Source organism: Telmatherina bonti (genome assembly GCF_933228915.1).
Source record: "Telmatherina bonti genome assembly, chromosome: 12".
Lineage (NCBI taxonomy): Eukaryota > Metazoa > Chordata > Actinopteri > Atheriniformes > Telmatherinidae > Telmatherina > Telmatherina bonti.
In genome coordinates, this window is record NC_136610.1 from 35,226,171 (window position 1) to 35,239,200 (window position 13,030).

Genomic DNA, 13,030 nt, shown 5'->3' on the forward strand with positions numbered 1-13,030 from the left:
CAGCTCCTGTAAGTTTCAGCTCTTTGTACTGCAGTTTATTTTAAAGCTTTGTCCTTGAAATGGGTGGGAACATTTAACTTTATGCTCCGTGGCAAAAATGGAAATAATGATGTAATTTTACCGTGACGGAAAAATGAAACATACTTCACATTGTTCCTTCATGACTCCTTCATGATACGTTAATACCAATAAAAGTGACCTAAAGTATATCTGTGTGTGTATATATGTTAAAAAAAAAATAATATATATATATATATATATATATATATATATATATATATATATATATATATATATATATATTTAAAAAAAATATATATATAAAAAAATATATATATATATATATATAATTTTTTTTTTTTTTTTTAAATTTTTTTTTTTAAATGTTTAATGATCTACAAACAAATATTTTCAGTTTACAGAAAAGTTAACAAGTAATAGTATGAAAAATATTTAGAAAGAAACTTTTAGTGGGAATAAATGACTCGAATAAAATTAAGTAATCTGTTGATTGCTTTAATCAAATGTATTGATTTGGAGATGTTATAGAAAGTCTTTACTCATCAGTGTTAAAATACACAGAAAAAAGATCAATGTTTGTTTGTCTTAGATTAAAAAAAAAAAAAAAAAAAAAAACAAGATTCAAAGTTGCCCTCAGCTCAGCGGATGGAGGGAAACCAGTCAGTTTTCAATAACGGATGTGTATCTGTTGCTTGTAAATAAGATGTTTGTTGTTCCAACAGAAATGCATCTACCTGCGGCGTGCACGTGCAGGCACACACACGCAAAAACAGCTGTTTTATGTTTCTGTTTCCTTATCAATCTGTGTGCAGTAAAATGAAAGAAAACTCCATGAAAGACACACATTTCACAACTGAGTTAATCCCCTAATTGGTGATTACACACATAGAGGATGGCATTTCGACCGTGCACCTCCTCTCTCGCACCCATACACACACCTTGCATGTGGACACACCTTGGAGGAATGGGTACAGGCGATGCAAAGCCAGCGATTAGCATGTGAGTCACTAGCATGCCTCATCACGCTGCCTTGACTCTGACACGGCCACACTCATTCATGCAGACTGAGAGTCGGTCGTAGTGGCTGAATATTCCTGGCCTGAGGACACACAACCATGCCTCTCAGATACACTAATAGCTGCACTGTTACTTCTCAGTATCTTCTAGTGTGTTGGCTTGAAGGCTGAAATGGATATATGACATCTAAATTGCCTCTCACACCAGGATTTCTGTGTGTGATTCAGTTGTTATGAGATAGCATCGTTGACGGAGGGGGGGGGATCGTTTTAGCCCCATGACAGATATGAGCTTTGAATGATTTATGAGGTGTCTCTGAAGCAGGTGAATGAATACGGATGGACAAGCACGAGCAATTTCTACTGCAAACACTGAGCTAAATGTTGTTTTGATGGGTCAGTTTGCTTCATGTGCATCCATGTTAGTGTGTGTTTATGCCCTTAAATCTGTCAAAAATTAGTATTAAATTTAAGTATTTGCATACATCGCTGCCTATAGATGTGTTTTATATAGTTTGGCTGACAAAGCAGAGGCTTTCCCAGTTTAACATGATGTTGAGGAGTGTTCCCCCCACATCTACCGTGTCCAGAATACCTCCGTTGGGAGCAGTGCAGGAAGCATTTAAATCAGATCTGCAGAGCTAATCAGATGGCTCCTTCACCACTCCAAACAGCAGCGGTTCTCCTCCTCTCGGAAACTCCCCACCCTGTCCCTGAGGCTTCGCCCAGCCACCCTGGCAATGGCTGTTTGTTCGCAAACTGTGCACTCAATGTTGTTTTTCTTTGCTGGTGATGCTTCACCACAATAAGGTGGAGGACTTTGGAGGAACCTTCTCATCATGGTGGAGAAGATTCTCCTGATTCTCTGCTGCTTTTTTGTTTTACGCGTGATATGATTGCTAACGTTTTAAGGGCCGGGTGAAGTATCGATGAATGAGCCGAGACAGAGCAGGAAAAAAGGTCGTTTTCCATAGAAATTCCTTGCTATGGAAACTGGTCATTCTTGTTTTATGTCTATTAGTCTGTTGCTTTTCATCTCTGATATTCTGCAACAGGAAGCTTAAAGTCGTATTTCTACTGGAAAAGGAGGCTTTGCTTCCGCTGTGTCCATGGAAACCTGCTAATCCCTCACTGCTGCAGGTTTTAATGTATTGAATTTGTGATGGTAATGAAATTTGCCTGATCAGATTATGCAAAAAAAAAAAAAAAGAAAGCATCTGAATTATGTGGTGAGAATGCTGCCAGTGGCATGCAGATGCTCCCAGAGACGGGAAATGAGGAAATAGCTGTTGGATATGAATGAATGCGTGTCATTTCCTATAAATCTGCTTGTAAATACACTCCGCTCCACAGTTACATTGGATGTATTGGATGCATTATTTACGACGCAAACAGGGAAAAAATCACGATATTTGCTCCACAAATTTAAATAACTTTATTTTCTGAACTTGGAATAAAAAACAATCATCAAAGTTTATTCAAATGTAAACTAAAAGCACACTCACACCCGACTAACTGGACTTTATGTTGCCTTTGTGTAAATGTGGGGGTGTTATGCTGTGTAGCAGCATCAGTTCTGCATCATGCAGGCTGCCATGGTAAGTCATAAATAATTAACCATGACAGTAATTAATACTTGGCATTGATTCTTTGTTTACTTGACAAGTGAAGGGTTAAACTGCTGTGTGGACAGTTCATTAAACTGAGTCCTTTAGGTCCTCTGTGGAATGATTGTCTTGTATCTTTGGGGAAGAGTCACTTGCAATCAGGAAGAAAGACAAGTTGCATTATGGGATAAGTTGAAGAAAGGAAAGCGTGAGCCAAGCTAGAGAGGAATGGAACATGGTGGAGTCTTTATCCATTCATTCCTCTGCAGTTCTTCACCTTAACGTAGCAGTAAAGTAAGTTTTGCTGGAGCCGATCCCAGCCATCTTTGAGTGAGAGTCACTAATAGTTGGGCAAATTAAATTACTGTCCTATCGTTCCATTACGGGCGTTACCATAGTAACACGTCAATCAACTGACTTCTGACAGGTGAATGAGAGAAACTCGCAGTAGCTTGAGGCCAACATAAAATAGTTTATATAATTAAGCATATTTCATTTAAAAAAGAGAAACATTTGTTATAAAATATTTACCGTGGGACCATGATGGGACGCTGCGTATCGTGCCTCCTTGTTGTTTAATCCTTACATTTTGGACTGTATTTGTTTGCTGCATGCCTCATGACTTGAAGGGAAGTCATGTTATAACAGTTTAACATCATCATCCATCCATCCATCCATCTTCTCGGTTATCCGGGGTCGGGTCGCGGGGGCAGCAGCCTAAGCAGGGAAGCCCAGACTTCCCTCTCCCCAGCCACATTTGCCAACTCTGCGGGGGGGATCCCGAGGCGTTCCCAGGCCAGCCGAGAGATATAATCCCTCCAGCGTGTCCTGGGTCTTCCCCGGGGTCTCCTCCCAGAGGGACGTGCCTGGAACACCTCACCAGGGAGGTCCAGGAGGCATCCTGACCAGATGCCCGAGCCACCTCAACTGGTTCCTCTCGATGCGGAGGAGCAGCGGCTCTACTCTGATCTCCTCCCGGATGACCAAGCTCCTCACCCTATCTCTAAGGGAGAGCCCGGCCACCCTGCGGAGGAAACTCATTTCAGCCGCCTGTATACGAGATCTCCTTCTTTCGGTCACGACCCACAGCTCATGACCATAGGTGAGGGTAGGAACGTAGATCGACTGATAAATCGAGAGCTTCGCCTTCTGGCTCAGCTCCTTCTTCACCACGACAGACCGGCGCAGAGTCCGCATTACTGCAGACGCCGCACCGATCCGTCTGTCGATCTCACGCTCCATCCTTCCCTCACTCGTGAACAAGACCCCGAGATATTTAAACTCCTCCACTTGAGGCAGGACCTGACTCCCGACCCGGAGAGGACAATCCACCCTATTCCGGCTGAGGACCATGGTCTCAGATTTGGAGGTGCTGATTCTCATTTCACACTCGGCCGCGAATCGCTCAAGCGAGAGCTGGAGATCACGACCAGATGAAGCCAACAGGACCACGTCATCTGCAAAAAGCAGGGACCCAATCCTGAGGCCACCAAGCCGGATCCTCTCAACACCTCGGCTGCACCTAGAAATTCTGTCCATATAAGTTATGAACAGAATCGGTGATGAAGGGCAGCCTTGGCGGAGTCCAACCCTCACCGGAAACGAATCCGACTTACTACCGGCAATGTGGACCAAGCTCTGACACCTGTCGTACAGGGACCGGACAGCTCGTACAAGGGGGTCCGGTACCCCATACTCCCGGAGTACCCCCCACAGAAGCCCCCGGGGGACACGGTCGAATGCCTTCTCCAGGTCCACAAAACACATGTAGACTGGTTGGGCAAACTCTCAGTTTTCTCTCATGTTCAGTATTTTAGTTAAAGGAACAAATAGTTAATAAATATCTGGCTGAGCTCAGATATTAAATTATGTTTTGATATTTTAGTAATTTTATGTCCTTTGATTGAATGGAAGTGACAGCGCTGCCTGCAGTGAGCTCAGACTAGAGGTCGGACAGTTGGATGCTGATCTAGCCGCCGTTGTCCACCTGAGAAAAGCTGCCAACGTCTCTTTAACGAAGACCTGCTGCTAAATGCACATTAATGAGTCTAAATGACACGCTTCTCAGTCAGTAACATCGCAGGTGCTTCATGATACTTTTATTTGACAAAAAAAAGCAGCTTTAGAATAAATGGCTTCTGTTTAAAGCTGTTGGAGCAGAAAATAATCTGGAATGAAGCTGTTTTCATAATTGGGATCAACAGCTTCTGGTGGATTTCCCTCTGAGTATTTTTAGTGTTTATGCTGTCAAAATGATGCATGAGAGCTTTAAACAATGTTCTTTATGTTGGGGCGTTAAAAAACAGTGTTTTGTTCATTTCCTCCGCATACACAGTTATTTTCCCGCCATACCTTCTCCTGCAGGCCTGACTGCTCACATGAAGTCTGATGCTTTTACTCCCAGTGTCCACACAGCTGCACCAGTGGCAGCTGGAACAGACACGGATACACCGTTAGCTTCTTTCAGGGCTAGACGTTGTGCTCAAGGGCAAAGTGATGGGGGTTGCTGAAACCAGCAACTGGGTAATGTTTGCTACCACCTGCAGTAAGACTGGTTCTGCTTTCACCTGTAGGCGAAGAGCAGCCGCCCTTTAGCTGGAAAGTTGGGAAGTCTATTCCAGGCTTCCCCAGAAGTGTCCTGGGGCAAGACACTGAACCCCAAACTGCCCTCCGATGTGCCTATCGGGGTATGAGTGTGTTGTATGAGTGTGTGTGTGTGTGTGTGAATGGGTGAACGTGAAAAGTGGTGTAAAGCGCTTTGAGTGGTCTGCATGACTGGAAAAGTGCTTTATAAGTACTCGGGCTGTGACGATATGCCTTTGTCCCGATTCGATTCCGATTTTTTGGGTGCTGATTTGATTTAAATTGCGATTCTTACAATTCTTCGAGATTGCTGATTTTTGTAGATTAAAAAAAAAAAAAAGGATAAAACTTATTTTTGTTTGTCATTTTTCTTGATTTTAATGAGGAAAAAACAACACAGTAGCCAGATCATCATTCTGCTGCTATAATGCCCTAGAAGACCAGTAAAAAGATCAATAAAAACAATAAATGACAAAAATTTTATAGTAGATTAATTTTATTTACTTAAAAAATTGTGAAGCAAGAAATCCAGATTTTCTTTCTTTTTTTTTTTTTTTTTATTAAATTTTCCCACCCCTAATAAGTACAAGTCCATTTACCATTCACCCTGCGAGTCTGTCATCATGGGAAAATGTGCTTTGATGCTGCGGGCTCTATGGCAGCTTGAAGAGGTCTGACAGAAGGGTTTATATGTCTGTCTTACTGTGGATACGTGCTGTCCACATGATAGCGTTCATACTATCAGGTGACTTTACTGGTGTGTAGGTAAGATCACCGAAATCTGACATTATAGCTCAGTATTTGAGGTCAAAGAACTTGGTTTTGATATAATAAGCTGGTTTTTGTAACTTCCCCACCGACATTAGTCTGAAAGAGGGGCGTAAAACGGAGTTACGGCACGTTAATTCAAGTGATGTGAGAGGTTACGTGTCTGAGATTAGGGAGGCTTTTTAGAAAAGATTGGGCAGGTGGAATCTGCCTCGGCATTATAATTATCCTCCATGTTCTCTCCATGAAAGTAGAGCATTAACCCCCTAAAATCCCACTGCTGGCACCCCCAGCTGCTGTCACGTATATGTTTAACAGTTTCCCAGGAACGGTCCTGTGTAACTGTGTGGGGTGACTTGTGTTGGATAGCTTACCCTTTAGCAGATTTTTCTACGTTTTCCAAACATTTTTATCCCGTCTAGGAAGTTTACAATCCAGCCACAACATGTTGTGTTTATTCACTCTTTATAGTAAATACACTACACTTAATCCAAGATAACACCGTTATTTACCACATTTTCATCCTAAAGGAAGATCAATATCACCACTACGTTACTAAGAGACCTCTATTTTCACCTGTACATGATGATGAAGACACTTCCTGTCAAACTTTCCACCAATCAGAGAGCTTAAACTGACTGTAACGTCCAATCAGGAGCAGCCAAAGATCAACAAGTGATGAGAAAAGCAGGAAAATAATGATCCTCTGTGTGCAGTGATGCCAAAACGCAGCTGAGCTGGTTTTGTGAGGATAGTAGGTAAATAGTAGCATAAACATGCCTGATGTTCAGGGTTGTTCATGGACTCGCACCTCCTCCCCGTAGAGCTGGTGAGAGCAGAGCATCCTCATGGGGAGATCAACTCTGTAAAAGTTGGGGAAGTGGAATTCCCTTCCTGCCGATGTCGGAGGACCTGGCAGCTTCGCACTGTTAAAAAAAAGTTTTGGCTTTATTCTGTAAGACTTTTAGCCAGAATAAGTGGCTGAAATCATGTTGTTGGAGCTTCTACACTTCTACGTTTCTACACTGTGTTTTCTTCAGACTATATCGTTACTGTGATACTCTCTTGTGGTATTTATATCTTATTATAATTCATTTGTTTTATGTAATGTCAGTATTTACTGTTGCCTGTTTACCTGCCAGATGCAGATTAATCCCTGTCAAATAATAAAGTTAAGTCAGTAAATGAGGAAAAAGTGTTTTCATATGGAAACGGTGTGTGTGTGTGTGTGTGTGTTTCAGACGTGAGAGAATGATGTGCAGATGAGAAAGGCTTGGTCGCTGCTGATCTGTGTGTGTTTTTTCTACAAACTTCTGGTTGCTCTTTATGCTGTTTTATCTATTTTACATCATTTTAGCCTCAGAATCTGACAGCTGAGGCTGAAAACATCACGTTTCCGTGGAAACATCACATCTGCATGGAAAGGTCACGTCTGCATGGAAACGTCACATCTGCATGGAAACGTCAAGTCTGCATGGAAACGTCAAGTCTGCATGGAAACGTCACGTCTGCATGGAAACGTCACGTCTGCATGGAAACGTCACGTCTGCATGGAAACGTCACGTCTGCGTAGAAACGTGACGTCTGCATGGAAACGTGACGTCTGCATGGAAACGTCACACCTGCATGGAAACGTCACGTCTGCATGGAAACGTCACGTCTGCATGGAAACGTGACGTCTGCATGGAAACGTCACACCTGCATGGAAACGTCACGTCTGCATGGAAACGTCACACCTGCATGGAAACGTCACGTCTGCGTAGAAACGTCACGTCTGCATGGAAACGTCACGTCTGCATGGAAACGTCACGTCTGCATGGAAACGTCACACCTGCATGGAAACGTCACGTCTGCATGGAAACGTCACACCTGCATGGAAACGTCACGTCTGCATGGAAACGTCACACCTGCGTAGAAACGTCACACCTGCGTAGAAACGTCACGTCTGCATGGAAACGTCACGTCTGCATGGAAACGTCACGTCTGCATGGAAACGTCACGTCTGCATGGAAACGTCACGTCTGCGTAGAAACGTCACGTCTGCGTAGAAACGTCACGTCTGCGTAGAAATGTCACGCCTGCATGGAAACGTCACGTCTGCGTAGAAACGTCACGTCTGCATGGAAACGTCACGCCTGCGTGGAAACGTCACGCCTGCGTGGAAACGTCACGACTGCGTGGAAACGTCACGCCTGCAGGCTGACTGGGATTCAAATGGTTCAGCTTCTGCCTATGCTTATATATGAAGAAAAAAAAACAGACTTGGAGTTTAAAGTGTTAAATGAGAGCGAATTCTGGGTTAATATCATGAAAAACAGTTTAAACCGTATTCAGGTTGTGTGTGTGCGTGTGTGTGTGTGCGTGTGTGTGTGCGTGTGTGTGTGTGTGTGTGTGTGTGTGTGTGTGTGTGTGTGTGTGTGTGAGCATACCTGTTAGATCTAACAGTAACAATGAATGAGTTTCTTTATTAACCTGATTTGTTGTGTGTGTGTGTGTGTGTGTGTGTGTGTGTGTGTTTGTTTGTGTGTACATGTGCGTGCGCGTATGTTCTCATCCCCAGCGATGCCAACCTCACAGACGTGCTGTCTGACTCGGAGGAGTGTGATCTGAGCAGTCTGGAGCGTTTGGAGCGCGGGAGCACCGACACTCTGGCCAATGGCTGCCGAGCCGACTGTGAGGCCGCCAAAAGGCTGGCCAAGCGCCTCTATCACCTCGAGGGCTTCAAGCGCTGTGACGTTGCCAGACACCTGGGCAAGAAGTGAGTGTGCACATGCAGAGTGACACATACACACCGAAAAACATGAAAGCTGTGAAAATTTAATGTTTGCATCGATGCACATGTTAAAATCTCTTCATAAACATGAAAACACACTGCGATGTGTGTGTGTTTCTCCATAGTAATGAATTCAGCCAGTTGGTGGCATCAGAGTACCTGAGCTTCTTCGATTTCTCCGGCCTGTCTCTGGATCGAGCCCTGAGGTAACGCACACTCAACACCTGCCGGTGTGTGAATCCAGACGGACATACACACACATCCATATGTATTCCCTCCTCTCAGAGCATTAGCTTTGTACGGATCCAGCTGTCATGTTGGGTATGCTAAGCCAGCTGCAGAGTGTTTCACAGCCTTGTATCCGGCGTGTTGTTGTCTCAGACTGATGCAGAGTCTTTAGCCGAGTGCACGCAGCAGATCGTCAGTCCTGCGTCGCTCTCAGATTACAGCATCTTATCAGGCTCTTTCTGTTTGGCAGGAACTTTTTAAAGGCCTTTCCACTGATGGGAGAAACCCAGGAGAGAGAGCGGGTCCTCGTCCACTTCTCCAGACGCTTCTGCCACTGCAATCCCCAGGCTCTGACATCTGAAGGTTAGAACCACACCAACCCGACGTTCAGAATGTGTGTTTGTGTGGGGCATTACCAATACTAACGGATCATCTACGATCTAGACGTGCAAAACCCCTAAAATGCAACGTGGTGAATAGGTTGTTCAGCTTACAGATGAGATGACTTCTTCCTACCGTCAATGTGACAAACTCAACGTGTGTTAGTTATATCGCAACTGCAGAGGCTGTGTGCATCATCGGGCTCTCTACAGAAAGCTGAGATGTGACTTTACTACAGAAGTGTCAGAATCATGTAGGTGTTAATAGAAAATGTAAATAATTAGAAAAACACATTTCTTTTACCCAGAAACACCAGAAACAGCAGCTCAGTTCATCCAGGAATGAGTCAAGTCGTGTCTCATCAGGGAAAGTAGAGAGTAATAAAATGAAGATGAGCAGTTTTCCAGGTGTTTAATGAAGGGGGGGGGGTTACGCAGGTAAATATGTCAGGAAGCCATCAGCCAATGATGATGATGATGATGATGGACATAAAGGTCAGAATCCCACATTCACCTTCGAAACCCCTCGAGGGTCCAGAAAGATGTGAAGCCCAACATAGTTTATGATAAGAAGAGAGAATAGTTCATTATAAAACCTCCTTCATCTCCATGGAAACCAGCGGGACCTTCATCTCCATGGAAACCAGCAGGACCTTCATCTCCATGGAAACCAGCAGGACCTTCATCTCCATGGAAACCAGCAGGACCTTCATGACTCAAACATAGTCAGAGGAAACACATTAGCAGAGTTTATAGAGCTGGAATAAAACAGCAAAAATAAGACAGGATGCGTGTTTCAGGCTGCAAGCTGCAGAGTTTCTGTCCCACGGAGACGAGACAGACGTCTTCCAGAGTTTCTGTCCCACGGCGACGAGACAGACGTCTCTAACCAGCAGTCTATGCTGTCATGTGACATCTTATTTGTGAGGAGACATGACCAGAAACTCTGCAGTGGACATGGATGTCCTCATGTTTTCTTTTTGCGGTCTGAACTGTTTGGTTTGTCGAGTCTTTTCTCTGAGTTTCTCCCCGTCATGTTGTTATGCTACATGTTAGCATTGCTGCTTCGGATGTCATCAGTAGGAATGGGTTGATTCATCACCACGCCACACATTCAGTTACAATTTGTAAATTATTAAAAAATGATCATTTTCATAATGATTAAAAGACATGAACTCAGCTGCAAACTGTGGCGGGAACTTTAAATTTGCACGTAAACAACAGAGATAGAAGGAAGCTAGCAGCTAGCTGGCTAGGGTGGGATTTATTCATCAGGTTTGAAGGCTAGCGTTCAACGGACAACATCTGGACAACCTCTGGACAACGTGTGGACAACTTACTCTCCGTATGTAAGTTGTTTAAAGCCAAGATAAAGTATAACAGTAATGCTACAAACACGTGACAGCAGCTGCGTTCCCAGTCTCAGTTAGAGGAGAAAAAAGCGCCAGCTGGTACTCCTATCATACATATTGTACACATATCGTATGATATGTGTTTGACTTGTTAATGGTTGGAAAAGAAAAGATAGTGGAGATAAAATCGTTTGGTTACATGAATTAATGGATACTAAATGGAGTATGAAGGCTAGCCACCAGTGGGGAAAAAGATGCCTTGAAAATCCTGAAAATCCTTCAGCTGATGGATTGGTGAGGTACCTCCGATGATGCTGGACCAGTAAGGCAGCCTGGGAGCAACTGGGAGCGCTGCGGCCTGGTTGTTATGGTAGCTGCTGCTTTCTTGCCTGTCTGGGAATCATCTTGGATTTCCAACTGGAATGCATCGCTTTCTCTGAACACTTTCTCGTGCAACACTGTGATGTCAAAGTGGAAAAATGCCGTGAGAGTTACGTCATCCTGTTGGAAGTGCTGCTCCGTATCCGCTTTATTTTGTCGTCTTTGTCATAATTTCTGCGATATTTCCCTGTTGAGCCATTCAACCCTGCAAGTTATGGGTTTATACGTGAAGTATTTTTATTTCTAACCCACCAGCTTAACAATCAGTTGTGTTGCAGCGTTTGTATCTGATGCTAGCTTGGCTATAAATGATTTGCTCCAATGTGGGATTGATTTCGTAAACAAAGAAATAAACCAGATGGAGAAACACGAATTAAACATTGGAAGAAAATGATGATGTGAGCTGCAACAACAGAAACCTGAGGCGAAGATGCCGGCGAGGCGACTAACAGAAGGACAGTGAATGTTACACGGAAATAAATAAAACTTATAATGAACTTAATGAACGTTTTAACCCTTTCAATTCAATTCAATTCAATTCAATTCAATTCAATTCAATAAACTAGTGACACAGACCACTCATGGTAAAACAATCAAATAAATAATTAAACGCATTAATAAAACACAGAAACAATACTATAAAAAAAACAAGACTATTAATAAGATAATGCTAAAAAAGTATGAAAAAGGGACATTTGTCTCACAGGCACTAAAACTGCAGCATCTATTAATAAAAAACATTTTTTGAATACAGTATTTTACCTCTACAGACATATACAATGATACTTTTTTGTTTATTCGTGATATTTAGAATTAGTCATGATTTATCATTTATTTTAATGCATTCTATAGAATATTTATAAAATAATGTATAATAATAATTATAATGTAAATCTTGTCTAAATTATACCTCTATCATTTTCCTTTCCTATTTATTGCAAAGGGAAACTTGTATAATTACATTATATTCAGTTATATCATATTTATTTATTCTCCGGTGAGTGGAAACATTATTTACAAATATACCATCTTCATTCATGAATATGCCAGAAAAAACTTTTAAATAGGTGTTAACTATGTGGCCACTATGCATGAAAGGGTTAATTGCTTAATATTTTGTTATCTTTGGTAAAAATGTCTCCTTCTTTTGTCTTGGCAATGTGGAAATCAGGCTAAAAACAGCAGTAACGATTACTGGTTGATGCTGTGGCGCAGCTTTTCTAAGTTGTCCCTCCCAGCCATGGTTGGACTGGTAAATAAGCAGGTTAATGACAATTTCTCTTTTCTCTTCTGAGCCAGTTATTAGAGGCGAATCCGTCCTGCAGGGTGGACTTTGCGACAACAGATCCATCCCAAAACAGGACGTGGTCTCAGTCTGGGGACGAGGGACACTGGAAGGCTGTGCAGTCAAACGAGGACACCTTTAGTAAAAGGGGGGGGGGGGGGGGGGGGGGGTAAACTGGAGCTGCATCCAGATATCACCCGACCAAACACTGATGAAGATGAACGTTAATCATAATTCTGACAACTTGACAGCTCAGATTATTGTAGCCTGGACTGTGTGTGTGTGTGTGTGTGTGTGTGTGTGTGTGTGTGTGTGTGTGTTACAGATGGAGCCCACACGCTGACCTGCGCCCTAATGCTGCTCAACACGGATCTACATGGACATGTATGTACCGCCACCTTCCTGGATCTCCAGAATTCCCTCGTATCGTATTTTTTACTTGGAAACAGAAATGTAAAGATAATTCACACGTCCGTCTTCTTCTTCTTCTCTGCTCGCCTCCTCTTCTCTCCCTGTCTGGCTTCCCTTTCCTGCGTTCTCCCCTGGCCTACTTTCTGACCTGCTTCTGTCTCTCCTGTCCTTGAATAGTCTCGTCTGTGCGACGTAGAAGCGCTGTGATCAACATTATTAACATCC

General features: G+C 43.1%; 1 protein-coding gene across 1 annotated transcript in view; it reads left to right on the plus strand.

The window, feature by feature from the left end:
- Positions 1 to 13,030, plus strand: part of psd2 (pleckstrin and Sec7 domain containing 2) — a 54,878-nt gene that overhangs the window by 21,731 nt on the left and 20,117 nt on the right. The window contains exons 3-6 of the mRNA XM_079249739.1: positions 8,556 to 8,753; positions 8,894 to 8,974; positions 9,247 to 9,359; positions 12,720 to 12,778. Coding sequence (XP_079105865.1) covers positions 8,556 to 8,753; positions 8,894 to 8,974; positions 9,247 to 9,359; positions 12,720 to 12,778 — 451 coding nt within the window. The remainder of the gene's footprint in view (positions 1 to 8,555; positions 8,754 to 8,893; positions 8,975 to 9,246; positions 9,360 to 12,719; positions 12,779 to 13,030) is intronic.